At 41.8% G+C, this 19,609-nt stretch overlaps 1 protein-coding gene across 2 annotated transcripts in view; it reads left to right on the top strand.

Moving 5' to 3' along the window:
* NCK2 (NCK adaptor protein 2) overlaps positions 1–19,609 on the top strand; it is an 82,834-nt gene that overhangs the window by 51,714 nt on the left and 11,511 nt on the right. Inside the window, exon 3 of one of the 2 annotated variants that reach the window (XM_068679648.1) lies at positions 1,906–2,147. In XM_068679648.1, coding sequence (XP_068535749.1) covers positions 1,922–2,147 — 226 coding nt within the window. In that variant the 5' untranslated portion in view covers positions 1,906–1,921. Of the gene's footprint in view, positions 1–1,905; positions 2,148–14,096; positions 14,143–19,609 lie in introns of those variants that run through there. The other variant, XM_068679663.1, reaches the window with a different exon arrangement.

The raw sequence follows: 19,609 nt of genomic DNA, 5'->3' as shown, positions 1-19,609 counted from the left end.
TTCCTTTTGAATTCATCTTGGGGCTGTCAGCTGTGAAGACCCGCACTCAAATTGTGTTTGTAACTGCTGTACATTCCTCGGCATTTTCTGTTTGGAAAGGTGAGCGTTCACTTACAAATTGCAGAACAGAATGCAATATCACTTCTGAGGAGAAGTGGTGTAACTTACGTGCTGAACAGAACAATTTCTGAATGACATGATGGATTTTAAATTCTCTGACAAGTAGACTATTAAAGCGTCCGTGTTTACCACGGGCTAGTGGACTGGTAAGAATTAAGCAACAAAGTCAAATCATGCAAAAAAGATCTTTGGCCATGAATAATTTGAAGTACTCAGGAAACTGCTTCTACTAAACTGTTATTTATTGTAAATGCACAGCTTTCGCTTTTTAGAAAAGTAGTCTGCTACACTGATCTTCAAATAAATTCTCATCTCCCACTCTTTCCTGACCTCCTCCTCCACCCCCAAAAGCAAACAAACAAAAACCCAGCAATCAGAGAACTTGAAGCGACTTCTCAGAAGTTTTTCAAAGAATTTCTGGAAAAAAATGATTTAACAAGAAGTGGTTGAAGGAATTGGGACTGTTTAGTGGAGAAGAGGAGGCTGAGAGGAGACTGCAGCGAGGACAGTGTCAGTCTCTTCTCTCAGGGCACAAGCGATAGGATATGGGGAAGCAGCCTCAAGTTGCATTAGGGGAGGTTTAAATTGGATATCAGGAAGAATTTTCCATGGAGAGGGTGGTCAGGCACTGGAATGGGCTGCCTGGAGAGGCAGTGGAGTCCCCATCCCTGGAGGTATTTGAGAGACGTGGGGACGTGGCACTAAGGGCCATGGTTTAGTGATGGGGCTCAGCAGGTCGCTTGATGGTTGGACTGGGTGATCATGAGGGTCTTTTCCAATTTTGATGATTCTGTGATTCTAATTTAGGGGATAAAAGTAACCCTGTTTTGGTCAGCATTATAAAGTGCTGGCATGTCGGTGGTACTGGCGTGGGACTCCTCTCTTCCTTGCTCGCTGTCGTGCTCGCTGATTGTCACAGAGCTGCTCTGTTCCTGGCAATTACCTGATGTGTAGGAAGATGTGGAGGCATGCAGCTGACAAATAGCTTCTGAAAAGACAGTTTTTGCTACAGATAAGTCAAAAAGACTGCTTGTTTGGGCTTCTCTGGCACTCTGGAGAAGTTTAGAGTAGGGAAGAAATGGCAGTAGGTCCAGGAAAACACAGTGAGTGCTCCTCTTGGCAGCAAAGCAGAAGCAAAGGCTTCTCCTAAAACGGCACTCGTGTGCTGCCTTTACAAGGTGAGTTGGACAAAGACTTACTGCAACAGTACCCTCGTGGTGGCAGAGATTTCCCCACTAAAATACATTACCCCATGTATTGAATGCTGAAATACTCCTAACTTCCTACCTAAAAAAGGATAACTTTAAATGCAGAGAGCTTCTAAGTAATATGTCTGCATGAGTATGAGTGTAGGACTTGTGTATTAAGTATGAAAACTAGGGTGGAAGGGAATACATCTTTGAAATACTGCTATATTTTTCTCTCAAATCAGGACTTCAAATGCCAGGTTTGGGATAGTCTTATAACTATATTTGCAAAAACTGAATGGGGATTATAACTTACACTATATTAATATGTATCTGAATAATATTTCATATACAGCAAAGAACTTATGACTAAACTTCCTTATCAGGGTGTTGTCATATTTCAGTGGCAGAAAAAGCAAGAAAGGTCAGTGGTACTTTCCTTATTTTTAAAGGAGTTCCCTTCTGAGATTTTTATCTCTCTGTGGCTTTCTTGTTTTTCCCTTCCCTTTTCTGGCCTATTTCAGAAGAACTTGAAAAATTTGAGCAAGACTTGCATGATGTAATGTATTGATAAACATGTTACATTATTTTGTTGCAGAAGGACTCCATGAAAGATGACAGAAGAAGTTATTGTTATTGCAAAGTGGGATTACACTGCACAGCAGGACCAAGAACTTGACATCAAGAAAAATGAACGTCTTTGGCTATTAGATGATTCAAAGACATGGTGGAGGGTAAGAAACGCGGCCAACAAAACGGGATATGTGCCATCAAACTATGTGGAGCGAAAAAACAGCTTGAAGAAAGGTTCTCTGGTTAAAAATCTGAAAGACACATTGGGTAAGTCCTTTTATATTTTGGAATTTTAGTAGGCTTGCTGAGCTTCAGATTGGCAATGTGCGTGTAAATATTTTTAACATGCTTTTTTTCTTAGGTGACATTGGATGACTGAGGGGGGAAGGAAGGAGAGAGTGTGTGGGGTGGGGGAGAATGATGTGGCCTGTAACTGGTTTTCTCACATCCCATCCGGGAGAATAATGTTTTACTTCTGTTCCAGTTTGTTAGAGGTCATATGTTTGCAGTGGCTGAAGATCAGTGTTTTCATTGAGATGCAAACAGCAGAGTCCTCTCCTCTCATGCCAAGTCCTCTCACTCAGAAATACAAGGGTGTAGATGGGTTGTTCAGCATAGCTACCAGAGCAAAGCCAGATCACTTCGTGAATGGGGTGATGTAGTGTGGCCATGCACAGTGTCAGGGGGTTCTGCTTCTGTGGTCTGAGATGACAATCCTTCTGCTTACAAGTTCTTAATACGTGCTCTGTTTTATATTTGCACATATTTTTTTCTTGACAGTGTATCATCTTATGTTATAACATACCTTTCAAACACGTTGAGTGTATTTGGAAGAAATGTACTTGAAAGTCAGGTGAAATGAGTTTTTCTTGGTTTTGCAGTGATTTTTTAGTGACTGAAAATTGAAGGGCTTTGCATAGGGCTGTTAACAGTTAAACGCAGTGATAAGTGGTTATTTTATGTACAGAGGCCAAAAATCCTGCTAGTGGTGTTTTAGGATGTAATAAATAAAGCAATGTACCCAGAGGTGTTTTGGAGATGTTTTTGCATGTGTTTGGATTTCTGCCTGTGTTCTGCAAACTCTTGCGTAGGGAAAACTCATTCTGCTGCATTTTTCTGTAGAAAGTATCAGCTCGTTAGTAGAAAAATAGTGTTTGGATTGAACTTCTTAGAAAATGAAAAGGTTCATTAAAACCTTTAAAGTAACATGGCAAGAGCTCATGCAGGTTTACTTTGGGTGTCAAGTGCTAGTGTTGTTGTCCAACAGCTTCGATTTCTTGGTTGCTTTGTCCTTACCACTGCTGAGCTGCCGTGAAGCATGTGGAAATCGAGGACAGAATGGGTTGCAGGCTATCACCAAATGTACAGTGGTAATATTTAAAACAATAGACCTTTCCGCAGTTTTTCTTGTGATAGATTCATTAAAACACCAGAAAATGTGATTATGCCTCTCCGAAGAGTTGTACACAGAATAAGCTCCAACAGGAGTTAACTAGTTGAAATCCAAATCCCAGCTGGGATTTGAAGCTCCTTTCTGTGGACTTATTTTAAATATCTATGTGTGTGTACACACGTGTGTATATATTTTCTGAAAGTTATGTTATGAACCAGTTGCATTTCCATTGTGATAATGCACCAAAGTGTTAGAGTAAAATGTGCAGAGCATTTACCAGGTGAAAATGAACATACTTGTTATTTATACCCAACAGCAATGTGTTCCTCGGTTCCTTCTCTTTTCTGTGAAGGAACGCAGAAGCATCCTAGCATGCGGTCACGTTTACCGCTTTGACCCAAAGGGAGGTGCACGCTGCAGGGCACTTTGTTGCGTTAAGGCAGTGACCAACAAGATGGTGTGAGAAAGAGCCTCAGTGGTTTCGTGTCTGAACCTGCCCTCGTGTCACGTCTTTAACCCTCAGCACAGACTTTGAAGTTCTGAAGGACCACAACTGCAATCTGCCGATCCTCCTGTGCCTGTAATTTTATCTGTGTGTTAAGTTTATTCAGTAGAGGCCAAAAAAAAACAACAGAAGCCAGGGTTTTTCTTTTGGAGTGACCACGTGTACCTGCTAAGTGTACGGAGTGCAGAGCAGCTCTCATGCTACATCCTGTGATGGTGAGAAACTGCCTTAGCCATGTGTAGCCCACAAATTGGCTCACGTTAAACGTGACATCCCCTCACACACAGAAATGCAGATGCTTGAGTTTTCTTTCTTTATGGTTTTAGTAAAGTGAACTGCTTAGCATAACGAAACTTCAATCTGTGCCATGTACCAGACATCTGTACAATTTTCTTTTTGCCTTTCCTGAGCTGAAGTCCATCAGTAAATCTTACTGTACAGCAAGACGGGCAAGGCCTAAGGACTAATTTCCCATTCAGAACGAGGAGAGTGCGTGTCCTTCCTTAGAGGATCCTTTGTTCTGAGTGAGCAGCAAGAATGTGCTTTTTTGTGCTTTTCTTTTCTTTTTTTTAATTGAAGACTAATGTTTGATCTAGTGAAGCAGTTTTGGGAAGTTTTGCTGAGTCCAAGGAAACAAATTCTCAGGTTCTCCTTAGAGGACTATGTCGAATGCCTCTCCTAAGATCACAAGAAAATTCACATTTAAAAACTCACTGACCAAGCACGGATGGGAACGGTGGTCATGGGTGTCAGTCCTGGCGCTCCAGGGTTGTGACCCGGAGATCTGCTTCTCCCTACCTCATTCTTAATTTAGAGCATGGCTCTGTATTTAAACACAGCTTGTGTGAAAGCACTGTTATCACACAAGTGATGCAGTGCCTTGTGCAGTACAGCACAGAACCACAGAAGGGTTTGGGTTGGACGCGACCTTAAAGATCATCTAATTCCAACCCCCTGCCATGGGCAGAGACACCTCCCACCAGACCAGGTTGCCCAAAGCCCCGTCCAGCCTGGCCCTGAGCACCTCCAGGGATGGGGCAGCCACCTCATATGTTTGCCTGTAACTCTTTGCCAGTCTTACAGTTATCCCCAGCAGTGGCTGATTTATACTTCCCAGTTGTCAGTAAATAAGAAAACGCCAGTCATAGTTCAAATTGTGACAGACCCCATAAGATCTACGGCTGTTTAATTAATAGCCTCCGTAGTTGGCTGTTGAAGATGCATCAGCTAAAGAGTTCTTAATCCGTGTAATGTGTGTTCTGATGAAAGTTTATGGCACCAGTTAATGCATCGGTGTCTCATACAGGAAAAGCCAAGTGCGCAACGAAAGTTTTATTACCTCTATGCAATCGCCTTTATCAGGAAAAAAGATTTAATCTCATCATAGATTTAACTCATGCATGTTTGATGATAAAAACTGATTTTCCTAAAACTGTTGACTGTCATTAATTGGTTTTCAGACCCTTAACACTTTATTAATGGAATCCCATCAGCTTTGCTGTTCGGTGTGGGTTTCAGGGGAGGTTAATGAGCGCGTGCATACCTGGGACATGCAGCTTGCTGTTTTAAAGTACCTCCCTTTTTTCAGCACTGTAGTAGTCTTCTGGAACTTCCCTTGTACTCCAGCATCTTGCAAAAAGAATAGCAGCAAATAAAACGCCTTCAGAGCCAGCTCTTTTAAATGTATTGGATGCACATTAAAAGGCTGATTAACACTTGTTGGCATACATTCGTTAAATCAGTTACTTCTGGACAGAAAAACCAGCTCACCTCATATCCCCCATGACCCCCAGTAATTTCTGAAAAGATATCCTACTCTTTTTGCGAAACAAGAGCCTTTTATGCACCAGTAACCTTTTTTTTTTTCTCCTCCTAAGGGCTTACTCTGTTATTTTCTATCTTCTTTCAGTCCCAACATAAGGGAAATTTTCCCAAACTTCTCAGCTTCCTAAAATGACTTTAAGAGATTTCAACACTTGCAATTTTTATGTTGATGGTTGTCTTTTTTCATCTTTTTTTCTATCTGATATTACTTCTGTATGCTTAAGTCTCTTTCTCAAGTGAACTCTCCTAGCACGTAGCTACAACTGACCATTTTAATTAAGGAAATGTAGAGTATAGGCCACCTACTAAGTATTTTAAATGATTTAACTTCTCATTCCCTTCTCTGTCTTAACTGAGTAATGCTGAAAGTAGAAAGTTAATGGCAATTTAGCCATGTCAAATTACTGTCTTGTGTTTGCTCATATTGAATGAAATCTGGTAATTATTACTATTCTTTAGGCAAAAGCCAGCTTCCAGGCCTGTGATTAAAATTTCATTTTCATTCATTATAAAAAAGTTTAAAATAGTTTCCTCGTACAGTATTTATTTTGCGGGGTATTGCGTAAAGTATTTATTTCTTACACATTTCAGTTAAGTCATACTAAGCAAGAGACCTTCAGCAAACATATTCCGAACTGAGATCTTCTGTAATAATTATTCCCATGTGTTGGAAAGTTTGAAGGGATCCTGGTTCTGGTTAGATCCGAATGGGTGTTTGCCAGTGCTGCCCCAGAGTTGTCTCCAAGTTCTCCGAATCTACAGCCACAAGATCCCTTTTCTGTGGCATCAGTGATCTGCATCTCCTGGTTCATCTCTGTCATTCTGAATAGAAGCAGGACCTGAAGAAAACAAAAATATTTAAGAACTTGCTTGTGTAAGCAAAAAAAAACACTTCATTATTTTTTTTTATGCATTTACAGCTCATTTTCCTAGCACCAGTACAGCTCCTCTTGACAGCAGCCTGCCAAAAGTGAGTGATGAGGGGGGTCAGGAAGCACTGTGCCAGTGTTTCATGTGAATCCATGATTTCCTGTCCATTGCTTTTGCTTCACAACCAGTACAGTATGCTGGTAGTTTCTAAAGGTGCCTCACCTTGCTTCCTTTAATAAGCAGTCACATTAAAAAGCAAAAGAACTTAGACTTTTTTTTTTTTGTGGTGTTCTTGATGTTTTGTTTTAACAGATGCCAAATGAAAGAAAACAAAAGTTTATTAAAAGGCAGAGAGATTGGACATCAACATTTCAGGACAAGTGTACGTGGTATGCGTAGGAACAATAGAGACATGCTGGGGAAGAGTATAGATAATGAAGGGCAAGTAAGTCATCTTGTTAAGATGTGAGGGAAGTGTTCAAGTTGAGAGACTCCTCAAATTTCTTCTTTTCTCAGCTTATGTGTGTCAGCAGAACGTTTCAGTAACTGTTTTTGATTCAGTTGGCTCAGGATGCCGGATGTTTCACATGGAAAGTAAGAATTGCCAGATGAGATGCAAAGCACAGCAGAGAGTCCCTCCTTGCATCACCGTTCCGTGTGCGTTATTTCAGCGTGTTGGGAGTGTACGGGATGGTTTCCTGTGTTTGTCAACCTCCGGGCTGTGCACCCATGTCAGTCTGGAGATCTGTGCATCAGTTCCCGAGTACTTATATATCATCACTTCTAGAAATCATTGGGTTTGCACCTCTCCCCTCCCAAAATTGTTTTCCTTTATGTAATTATATAAAAAGCTTTTTTTTCCACACGTATTCTTAACATTTTCCTATATGAGGGCAAATTAATGCAGCCTTTCTGGAAACTGCCAGGAGAGGTGGTTTGTTTTTTTTCTTTAAACAACCTCTTTTTTAGTAAAATGTAGAAAACCAGAATCATTTCTAATGCATTGCTTTCTTTAACACTGGAAAGCACTGTTGATTAAGAGGCTTGGCGTACTTCCTTTTTTTAGTACAAATATTTCAACTCAAAGCTAAACCATTGCCATGAAATCTTAATTCCACGAATATGTCATCAGCCTTTAACTTGTGTGGGGGTCAGTCTTTATTTCTTGTTTTGGCTTTGAGGATTTAAAAAACAAACAAACAGGGAAAAAATGAACTCTTAGTGGCCAAACTTGGGTAATTCTGGCATGTTATTCCCTACTTTTTTTTTTTCTTTTCTACCCAGATTCTGACAGATGCTAGCAGCAGCTGAAGGTTTTTTCAACCAGCACATGCCCAAGATTATTTTTTTCTTTTCCTGTTTGATTATTCCCAGTTAGGCTGCTATGTTTTAGCCAAAATACCTCTCAAAGTTTGACCCTTCTTGACTCAGTTTCTGGTTTCAGAAAACAGCTCCTCCATCTGTAGTTAAACCTCATGTAAAAAATTGTTGCCTTACCTGATTTGTTCCAGCTTCCATTTGGCTGTCACTCTCCATAACTCCTTCCCCTGGATTTAAGAGCTATCTTTAAGAGCTCTTCTTTGTTCAAGGTTGTATTCTGACATTCGTCAAATCACTCCTGAATCTTTTATTGAGTCCTGAAATTAGATTACAACTTAAGTGTTTCATTGGTGAAATTCGCTTGCTTGACTTTTCCCTGTTGTGTTTCTTACCTGAACGTTTTCCACTTTTTCAACACTATTTTAGAAACTGTAATCGTGAGAAATGCATGCAGTATTTCTGTCACGCGCCTGGCTATAAATTGTCTTCCATAAACTTAGCTTGATAAATTTGTGGTCATTTATCTACAAACTGCCATAGCGCTATTAGCTGTGGTATCATGGAAAATACATTAAATTAGCAATATGACAGGATGGTCAAGTACTGCTTTGAAAATACTTTTATTAGTTCTTAATAAGCTGTTTTCAATTCCAATATTTTCTGGACACCTTCTGGTAAAATTTACTACAGAATAAAAAAAATGATGAGTGTAAGAATAAACACATTCTTATTGTATAATAAATTCATTTGTGTACATCACGGTCTCTTAAACCTTGCAGAGCTCGTTTTAATAAAAACAGCCCTGCCTTATAAGCCAAACATGAGTTATTTTATTCTCTTCAGAACTGAGCTCCCAGTGCTGTTGGACTTCCTTGTTGCAGTCGTGTAAGAAGTGGTAGTCTTTCCACTCAAGAGCAGGCATTTAATAAATCTGATCCTTTAAATCAAAACAACATTCTGATCTTCTCTGCAGAACGGAGCTGGTTGTCAAGTTATTAGTCATCTATAAAGATTTCAAAGAAAGAATGATAGGAAGTCTTTTGTTTAGCCAAGCATGCGATGCTGTTTCCCACAGCCTTCTCCTGGAGAAACCGGCTGCTCATGGCTCGGACGGATGTGCGGCGTGCTGGGGAAGAAGCTGGCTGGATGGCTGGGCTCAGAGGTCGCTGTGAATGAAGTGCAGTCCAGTTGGCAGCCAGTCACAAGTGCTGTTCCCCAGGGCTCGGTACCGAGGCCAGTCTGTTAAAATTTTTATTTGAAGAAATAGTGAAGAAATAGTCTCGAGTTGTTCCAGGGGAGGTTGAGATTTGGTATTCAGAAGATTTTTTTCATAGAAAGGGTGGTCAAGCACTGGAATGGGCTGCCCGGGGAGGTGGTGGAGTTGCCATCCTTGGAGGTATTTAAGAGACATGTTCATCAGGTGCTTAGGGATGTGGTTTAGAGGTGGGCTTGGCAGTTGCAGTTAGGTGGATGGTTGGACCTGATGACCTTAAGTGTCCAACTTAAATGATTCTAGGATTTCTATGGAATTTCTAGCTGGAATTAGCAGTAAAATTGTCCCGTAGGAAAACAACAGGAAGCATTTTTCTTATATCACTTGATAATGCTTCTAAGCTTTCTGGTTTGTCAGAAAATGTAGGCATACAGTGGCAATAGTGGTGTCTTGTTGTGTCTCTGGGAGGACTACGTAAATCAGTGTGTATTGGCACTGCTAAGCAACGGCTGTACAGGAATTTAGGCTCAGATTTAGAGAAAAGCAGCAGTGGAGGTTTTCATATGCAGTACAAGTTCTTGCTAAGCTTCCTTGAACGTGTGGGTTAAAGTCGCTTATTCCATAGCTGCATTTCCTTAACAGAAGCACTTCTGCTGCTGCACCACATCCTGCTTTGTACTTGCATTACTCAAAATAAGTGTGCTGGTTTGTGAGTTGGCAAAAGTACTAACTCCCCTGGTGATGAAATTGAGGAACGTGATGTGGTGGTGGTGGCAAAAGCAGATGGAGACTGGCTAGGTGTGGTGTCTTTAGTGCTTTTAAAGAGGAAGCTGGAACAATTGCATTTTTTTTTCTATATTAACAACAATAATAAGCCATTGGATGCCAAGAAGGGAGAAATGGGAGTCGCTTGCAATGACTTCACAACGCTGGGAATACGGCTCTTCCATCCCCATCTGTAGCATGCAGGGTTAGGAGCTAGCGGTGCTGATACCACTAGTGGTAGCAGATGATGTGCTGGAAATATGTGTGCCTCATGATCATCATCAAAGCCTAAGTTTGCCTTAAACAGCTATTTTTAGTCCATTGATGACCTTCGAAGGCCTGGAGACAACGAACAGCAGTAGCTCTGTCCACGGGCCATGATACAAGAGGATACTGCTGACATGGTAGGTCTGCTGTCTCAGTGCTTGGTATATACGTAATGGCAGAAGAATGTATTCATTGTGTGCTAGAATGCAAAAGAAAATTAGAAATTCATGGGTAAGGACATACTATATGCCTGTAAAAAAAAAAAAAATCGCATAACTTTTATGCCAAGTAAACTATGTCCAGTAAAAATAGCACTAAACAAACTGAAGTCCGTGTTGCGTGGAACTAAACCCAGACTTTCTCAAAAAATACCAGGTTATAATTTCTAAAAGAACATGTGCTAAGGAGGAAAAACCCCTGAAACTCCAGAGCAGGCTACTGGGGAAAAACCACCAAAAGTGTCACTTTTTTTGTTACCTGCAGCCAAAAGACTTGAAAGTAAAGCAAGCAGGTAACCGGCAGAACTGAAGGCACAGAGCACTGCTGCTCCTCACGCCGGATGCGTGCAGGAGGCCCTTTATCTGATGCAAGGTGTGAAGTTGGAGGTGGTGGCAGCAGAAGCTGAGCCTGCCACTTGTTGCAGTGCCCCTGAGCTCCAGCGTTAGCTGGCACCTGGAGCACAGCTCGGCTGAGCACCCTGTGGTGGCTTCTTTGGCACTGCCGCTGCCCTAAACTCTCACAGTGCGAGGGCCTTGCTGGTGCCTCTTCGAGCCTCTTAGGTTTCAACACCTGTTTGCCTTTGGCCTTGTAGCAAGCCCCAAAGTGAGACCCCAGCTCGTGGCTCCCCGTGGAGCAGAGGCATCCCAGGCAGTCTCTGGTTTGCCATGCGGAGCTGTGACCCTGTGCAGCCTGAGGGGCCGTGGCTGACGCAAGCCCCGTGTGTGCGAGGTGCGTGAGGAGCACTCTCAGGATCACCACTTCCCAGCACATGCCACTGACTCAAAGGGTGAGCTATTTTTCTCTCTCGCTGGGGCAGTGGCTGCTCTTCATGCTCTTGTAGCATCACGGGAGGATTTCCTCTGATTCAGATACAAGTATTTCCTTCAGCGTGAATCCTCAAGTCATTCTTTCAGTATTATTGGATCTCTTTGGTGATTTTTCTTTTCCTTTTCTTGAGGCCTCAGGCTGCGTTACATTACATCTTCCAGGAGCTCTCAGAGCATCAGTTTTTCTTTTTCTGTGCACGAGCCCACTCAGGTTCCATAGGTCTCTGTCCCTTGGATTTTTTTTTTTGGAAGACTTGGACAATAGGTGCCCATCCACTGATGTACTTTCATGCTGCACAAAGTTTCTAAACTAGCACTCATGCCAAAAAGCAATTGGGTTTTGTCTTAGCACGTACAAGAGAAGATTTCCTTCCTTTTCCGGAGTCTCAGAGATGTTTTGTGCTGTGGAGTGTGCCATCGAGCAGCAATCTAAATTCAGGCTATGTGTGCAAGAACACAGCAGATGAAAAACCTGGTATGCACCTCTTGTTTTGAGAAATAGGATTTCTAGTGACCAAGATGGCTCTCCTTAAGAGGCACTTCAACATTAAATACGACTGTTTGCTTACAAGTATTTTTAGTGTATTTTTAGTTGGTGTCCACATCACAAAAAGATTCAGGCAGACGCATCTCTTAATGTGGATGAGCGTTGGCTTTGACCAGGTGGGTGTTCAGGGTGCTGTTCCTGCTAGGTGAGGACTTGTTGCAGAAGCTTGAAACAGAAAAATTACTTAGGACTTTGGCTACAGACCATATAAACTACATATAGTCATTGCTGTCAATCCTGTTTAGCAATCTTTGGAACCTTTTAAATGGATGGGGGGAAAAAAAAAAGGAAAAAAAAGAAAGAAAACATATTTTCATATAGGGGAAAAATGCCATTCATAGGAAAATACAGAGGAGGAGACGGGCTGTTTTGGTAAGTGAGCCATTTTCCCCTGTGACTTCTCCCTCTGTAGCAGGAAGGTTTTGCATATGTAGTAGCAAGTAACTTGAGAGCCCTTGATTAACGAAGCTGCGGACATTGATGTTCAGAGAGGAAGTTAGTAAAGAAAAGGTGGGATTTACTTTGCTTTCCTTTCATAAAAGGGGCTTTGAATGAAATTGCACTGTCTGTGAGATGCTCCTAAATGGTTTCCAAGGAGAGAGGAAAAAAAACGCCTTGGATTTTCTTGTACATTGCTACTTAGTGCTTGCAAATCTTAGTTTATTATAGCATTGTCAGTCTGACCTTCTCGTAAAGTGCTGCGGATTTACATCATGCTTGGTTTTGATTCTTGTACCCTCAGGTGTTGGGTATGGGCCAGATGGACTAAAACATTCTTAACAGGAAAACTTGCTGATCGTGGCAGCTTCACGATGGGCTACCTTATGCTGCTTGATGCTGAGAGTTTCCTCTTACTCAGTCCGTGTTTGCATCATCATCTCCAAACTTTTTTTTTTTTTTTTTTTTTTTTGAGCTGAGGAGCTGTATGATGAGTATCTTGTAATTTATCTTATTAGATTTGGGCTTGATGATCTGAACTTCAGTCTGTATCTGTAACACCTATTAAGCCTTCCATTTTCACATGTAGAATTGAGAACAAATTTGAGCTAACAATAGTGAAAATTCACCTGTATCCAAAAAATAATTATTCCCTCTCAGTTATCTTCAAGAGCCTTCAAGCTGGAGGGTCATCCCATTAAGGCTATTTGTACACCTTTAGCAAATACCTTTCTATTTACAGTACTATTTTAAAAAATAAAGAAAGGTTGTGTGCGTTCATGGTAGCAAGTTGGATTTCTATCCAAAGCTATTTCATTTGTATCCGCTTCTACTTCATCTAATAAATGTGAGCTATCTGAATGCAAATCATTTTTACATTAAATGCTGCAGGCAGATGGGAAATGCAATCTATTTTAATCTATTTTATTTTAATACATATATATTAATATATATAAAAGATACATACTGAGGGATAGGCACATGTATTGGGGTAGACACACTGGAGCACCTCCTGCATACTTGTTTTTGTTGGTTTTGGAGGGAGGTCTGTCAAGATTCAGTGAATATTTGTGAAGGAGAGACAAATCTGCAGCTCTCGTTCTCTACATCAAGGGAAGAGAAGGTGCTTGGAAACCCTATGGGGCTACCGTGCCTTCTTCCCATACCTTACAAATCCTTTTCTCTTCACCTATTCTTAGAATTATAGGGTTAAGGTAGTCCTGGTTATTTTTTTCTTATCAGGGCATCCTACAAAAACCAGTGGGGCACCCTCAATCAGATTACAAAGGAGGTGGAAACATTTTAAAACGATCCTGTTGGAAAGCGAAGACTCTGTTTTAAAGTAGGCTGTCTTTGAGTTCGTAGGCAGAAATGGGAACCACAGACATTGGTGACTTTGACAAAGCCCGTTCATTTTATGTGCCTTTTTTTGGTTCCACAGGGAATTTAAGATCCCAAGGCCCTTTCGAGTTTCCCCAGTAAGACTTAATCCACTCCACTTCTGCACTGGAGTAAGAACAGACACAAGGCCGTTGATGGAAGCCTTTTAACCTAAACGAAAAGAATTAAAGTAGTTGTTTTTCGTGCAGTTGTCGGGTTGATTTCTCGTGGAAAGCTCCGTAGCACACAGCGTTTGATATGTGGGAAACTTTGACAATGCCTCTTCCTGTATTTGGAGGGGAGGGTGGGGGTGGGCAGCCAGCAATAAAGCAGCCGGGCTGTAGAAATGTCAGAACTTGGCGCTGACATTTAAAGAAGAGTTTCCATTTTCTGATTTGTCCTAGCGAGACTTTTCTTGATATTGAGCTTCTTAAAGAGCACAGGAAAAAAAAAAATCGTTACTAGAGCTGTGAGACTTCGTTTCTGTAGCACAAATTCAGCTGAAGATTTTTGGGAGGGAATTTACAGCAGTGAATTCCTTTTAAAAGTGTGCTGTTGATGGAGATCATCTGAAATACCGCCTGTCCCGTATGGACACTTGGCCTTCGAGCGTTGCTTCAGGAGCTGGAGGGGGAGAAGAAGGTGGGAGGTTGCAGATTGGACATGTGCAGAAACTTTTTTCTTCCCCTTCAATGTAAGAAACTTCAGTCTACCGAATGCCTTTTTAATAATGAAGCAAAGTTAATTTACAGTTTTAAAGATAATAACCACTAGCGTAAAGCTCCAGGAACGTGTGATCTGCACATTCCGGCTGTCAAAGAGTTATATATTTACCTCTGTAGTGGCTGAATTCATTTAAGCAGTTACATTAAATTGGTTTATGTATTTCTGAAGAATTGTCCTGAAAAGTTAATTACTTCTTTCTTGAAATAATTCGGGTTTTGTTTAAGAAAGGCACTGTACATTTTGCATAATTATTAGCTGTATGCATTAATATGCACTTATTCGGAGCCGTAGTCAAAGGAAATGAATAACTTATTTGGTAAACAGAAAGGGGGAATTGTTTTAGCTCCATGTGTGTGAAGCCACACAGAATTGCAATTCTGTTTAAATGCAAAAAAAAAAAAAAAAAAATCTTGATTTTAAGTACCTTTAAAATTAGCTAAAATGCTGATTAAATAAATGTGTTTTTTGACGAACTTGCTCATTCCTGCTGCATCTAACGCCAAAGAAATAATTAGAAAATTGCACGGGAATCTCTGGTTACCCTGTCTTATAGGATTTTAGAAGTAGAAGATCTGTTCTGTATATATGGTTTTATGTTTGGGGGAAAGAAAACTTTATTTCCATTTCAGCTGAAATTAATTTCTTAACTTTTTATGTAAGTCACTGAAATCGATGGAAATGTTTTCCCAAACAATGTTTCACTAACTCGTTTAGAGATTACTGTTGCTATTAAGGATTTAAATGAGCTCTTGCTCTAGGTATTTATACCAGGATTTCTGCTAGCTCATTTGGCTTCCTTACGTTTTTCAGCCTCAAACATGTTTTGCTTGAACATAAATATAAGTTGTCTTAATAGATTATGTAACACTACATTGTTCAGCTCTGGAGTGCCTGGTTTCAATTTGATTTATAATGGGTTTACTTTCAAGACGAAAAATAATATTTAAAAAAAAAAATCAGATTAAAATGAAAATAGTTTCATGAAAAAGTAGTACTCTGCTCATGTTTTTTGTGATGGTTTCTGTGCTGAATTTTGAACTGTAAAGCAAATAGTACTGTTTAAAGCCTTTTATTCTAAAAGGAGAGCACACAAATTGAAATGTATTAAAAGATGTATGAAAAAATTTACAAGAAAGTTTACTTTTTTAATTCAGAAAATTACCAGTGATATAAAGAAATTTCAGTTATTATTTGCAACTCCAGTGGGAGATCCTTTTATTTAAATTATATTTTTTCCCCATAAATATATTTTAAATCATCATTGATGTTTAAAATCTGAGTTTTGCATGAGTTGTGGTGGAGTGGGTAAGATTTAAGGCAGTAGTTGAAGACATCATTGTTTTCCCATCTCTTTTCATACTTTCCTTTTCATGCGTTAGTCCTTTTGTTATTGACCAGCAGTGTTGAAATGAAGCATCTTTCTGAAAGGCGTTGTCACCGAGCCCAAATTGGGAAGTTGGGCAATAGCTCTAATCACATGAAATCACTGAGTCACCCAGCCCTGCAGACCACAAGGCTCAAGTCCCAAGACCAGGACTGGCGACAGTGGAGAACCGAAGAAGATTTCGGTGTTTGGCTGATGCATCAAGATCGGGGGGGTTGCGTTATCTCACTACAATCAGGCCAGTTTTTGACAGAGCCTTGCATAATGCGTTGATTTGGGTTACTAACCTGGTTACAGAAGTCTCTTTGGGTGAGGAGCCCTGGCACAGGCTGCCCAGAGAGGCTGTGGGGTCTCCTCCTTGGAGGCCTTCCAAAGCCGCCTGGAGATGGGCCTGGGCAGCCTGCGCTGGGTGGCCCTGCTGGGGCAGGGCTGGGGCCTGGTGGCCTCCACAGGGCCCTGACAGCATCTGCCATTCCTTGTGACTGGTACAGGATATCTGAAGGACACCATTTAGTAGAAATCTAGTCGCTTAAAGAGGAAGTCATTTCCAAGAACTCTGTTGTTTTGAGGCACTTCTGTTGTTGTTGCAGTGTTTTTAAGAGTTTAAAGTTCACTCACTTGAGGAACGGGGGAGGCCAATGGAAAAAAAATGTCTTTAATTGTTCTTGATATTTTAATAAGTTTTTGGCGGTTTCTTAAGTAATCATACGTAGCATATTTAGTGACATGGTCTCTTTCAATGAGTTCTCGATTGAGAAATTCTGGTTGGGAAACAGTTTAGCATTGCCTTGATGATTTCTCAAAGCAATACAGCTTTTCTCTATTACAGCTTTTTTATTCAAGGTCATCTTTTTTTTTTTTCTTTTCTGTACTGTAAAGTTGATAAGTTGATTTGGTATACAGTAAGCTACAGAATATATTTTTGTCTGTGCTTTATGTATTAAAGTCAGGGAATGTTTTAGAAAGAATAGGTTGTAAGAATTCATATGACACTAGTTTCACTAGCCAAATATGTTTCAGAAATGGGCTTTGGGAGCTGTCTGGCTTGATACACGTAAGATGGGAGGAATGGATAAGTCGGTATCTGCGGTATGAAACAGCCTTCAAATTCCTTTGGAAAAGAAATGCAGCTGTATTTGGTCTATTTAAAGTTAAGCTAGATGAGAGCCGTAGTAAAACTTAGGGAGCAGTCTTGGCACCCCAAGACTGGGATGCTGGGCAATTTGACTGCAAATACCTCCAGTGTGCAGCGCACGTTGTTCTTCAAGAGAACTCAATAAAATAAATGGAAGTATTGATAAGCCAGCGGAGATGCATTACGCAGCCACATCAGTGAATCTGGGCTTTTCACCTCTGGGGACGAGGAGAAGCAGTTACGATGCAGAACGTGGCTGCTCATCACTTTCAGGCAAAGGCGGCAGCGTGCAGGAGCATGAAAAGCCTTCGCAAATAACTCTTACTGAAACGAAGCAAATAGATCTGCGTTGTAAATGGGCGTTTGTCTGGCAAAGACGGTGAGTAATATAAACCACGATTAGCAAGTGGAATAGAAGTTTTCAGAAAGGGCTTTTTTTCTGCCACTAGTATACAAGCGTTGTGTGTACATTTGGTAAAGTAGGATGCAATTTTAAGCCAGTTCAACCTTTTACCCTAAGCAGCAGTTTTCAGAACAGCGTGTAGCCAAGCAGCCTCGCTTTAGTGCCTTCAGTGGAGGCAGGAGGAGGAAAGAGAAATCCTCTTTTTGGTTTCTAGGCTGGATTGCTCAGGTAAGGAGCATCTCTACTGACTGTCTGCCAGTCAGCAAAGCTTTGGGCATGTTGTGTGGCCAGGGGCAGCAGATGAGGGTTGGGGAATTAACAGAGCCACAGCATTGGGTCTGAGGGGTGATGGGGAGGAAATTCCCCTTTTGTGAAGTTCAGGATACAACTGCAGGACGCCCAGGTGCCGCAGCAAGGACAAGCTGGTAGCGAAAGGGTGCAAAGTTGGGCTTTCCCAATGAGGCAGGGGAGACAGGAAGCAAATTCAAAGGAAGGAGGTCTTCCTCCATGCTGCTGCTCAGAAAGCAGCCTGCTCTGTAAAGCTGCGACAGAGAGAGGAAAGGAAGGGGGTAGGTGGGGTGGGAGGCACGCATCTGGGTCTCCCTAGTGGTGTTGGGGCCAGATGGCTTGGTTCTCTGTAGAGAGAAGAAAGATTTGCAGCGGATCCCTTCTGTGGATGGAAACATACTCTAAAAACGGTGCTAGCCAGTTTGGGTTTTGTTTTATTTTATCTCAGCAATATATCCACCTAAACATTAAAGCTGCTCACAGTACTTGGCAACTTGTTCGTAAGAAATAAAAATGAATTAGTTTAGCATGGGGCAACTGTAAGTTACGGGCAGTGTTATTTCCTGCTAGGCACCCTAACACGACAGGGGCTCTCTGCTGTGCCCCCACTCGTTTTCTCCTCACGTGAAAGCCAATCCATCGTTCTGGATTTCTCTTCACAACGATCAGTTGTGTTACACAGGATTGTCGTTTCAGGTGAGCTGCAACCAGTGAGTTGGTCTGTGCAAATACTGTTGTGTTTTAATGCCAGCACATCTGCTAGTGCAACAAGGACAGGAAGAAGACCAAAATGATGGCTGCACTCACAAGAGTACTCAGGTCATCCAGATGTGACTCCTGAAGTGCCCAAATGTTCAGTTTGCCATGAAATTTCCTCACATGGGCTTCATTCAGTTTGGAGGCAGGAATAGGGGAACCCTTACAAATAGCTATAAATGAAGATTTATGATAGTAACAAGCAATTACAGTGTTGATTCTTCTACAGATTACACTTAGAGTGTGCTTTTTTAATGGTGTTGTGATTTCTGTTATGGGTGTATGTGAGATTTACACTGGCCCTAACTTCATTCTTGCTCGGCCACCCTACTGACTGGTATTTTTAGTCTCGTTTCCCAAGGAAGCGAGGCTTGCGCTCGTCATGCTGTCACACAGTCAGCTGTCACTGGCCATCCATCTGCCTGCCCTCGATAACTCCGCCAGTTTCAAGCAAACCTGACAGACCGGTGGGGCCAAAGGAGGGACTTCTGCGCAGCTCAGAGGCTGGGAGGGTCGCTGTGGTGTCCCCTCTTGACACCAGCAAGCCCAGCCCCAGCAAGCCTGGCTTGTGGCTCTGCTGCGGGAGCCACAGCGAGCCGTGCACAGAGTGTGGCCAGCCGGCAAAACCCCAAGTGTGGAGATGGAGGCGGCTTTGGAGGCAGTTTGGAGGCTGCAGCAGGGGGTGCATGTGTCAGCAGGACGCGGGGATGCCAAGGCAGCCGGCTGGTAAGGGGGCTGTGGCTGAGAGACGGGGCAGGCAGTGGGGAATGGTGCGGCAGGCGGTGCGAGGAGAAAAACAGGAGCAGATTTCTGCACTCTGCTCGCAGAACAACCTGCTTCCTCTTCTGCCATAGACGCAGCTACGGGTGGTACAACCTCACGTTAAAAATAGCAGCGGATAACGCCACGTGTGCCTCCGCTGTGCTTGGCTACCGATGGGGCTCGGGGTGGTCCTCACCTTAACCAGGCTGGTTGGAAGCCAAGGCTTCGCTGCACCTCGCTGCTATTGCAGAGGGCGTGTTGTCAGCCTTAAAATGCTTGGCTAGAGCTCAAACTGAAAAACTCTCTTTGCCCTAACTTATAAAGAAAACCATCAAAATTCCTGTGTTTTTTTTCTTTCCTACACGGTCATGGTTTGTTTTGAATGGGGAGGATGGAAAGGCATCTTTATAATGTCAGGCACAGCACTGGAAAGTTTGTGGAAAAAGATGCAGCTTATGAAACTCCAAGGAAGTGCGCGGTTGATAACCTTTTCCTAAACATTTAGTCACCTTTATCAGACTTCAGGTTGATGATTTTTTTTTGACAATTTTTTTCTAACTGTTTGTTTACATTTTGTTTGTTTGTTTTCTGTAGATACTTCTGCTCATGGCATTCTCTTATCATACTGCATCCCTGTATTTTCTAGTTATCTCTGTACTCTGACTTTTAAGTAGTCATATTTTGGCCAGCCACTCCATCATCCGCTC

This window comes from Anas acuta, chromosome 1 (genome assembly GCF_963932015.1).
Source record: "Anas acuta chromosome 1, bAnaAcu1.1, whole genome shotgun sequence".
NCBI lineage: Eukaryota > Metazoa > Chordata > Aves > Anseriformes > Anatidae > Anas > Anas acuta.
Note: the sequence above shows the minus strand (reverse complement) of the source record. Positions and strands in the feature narration are given on the sequence as shown.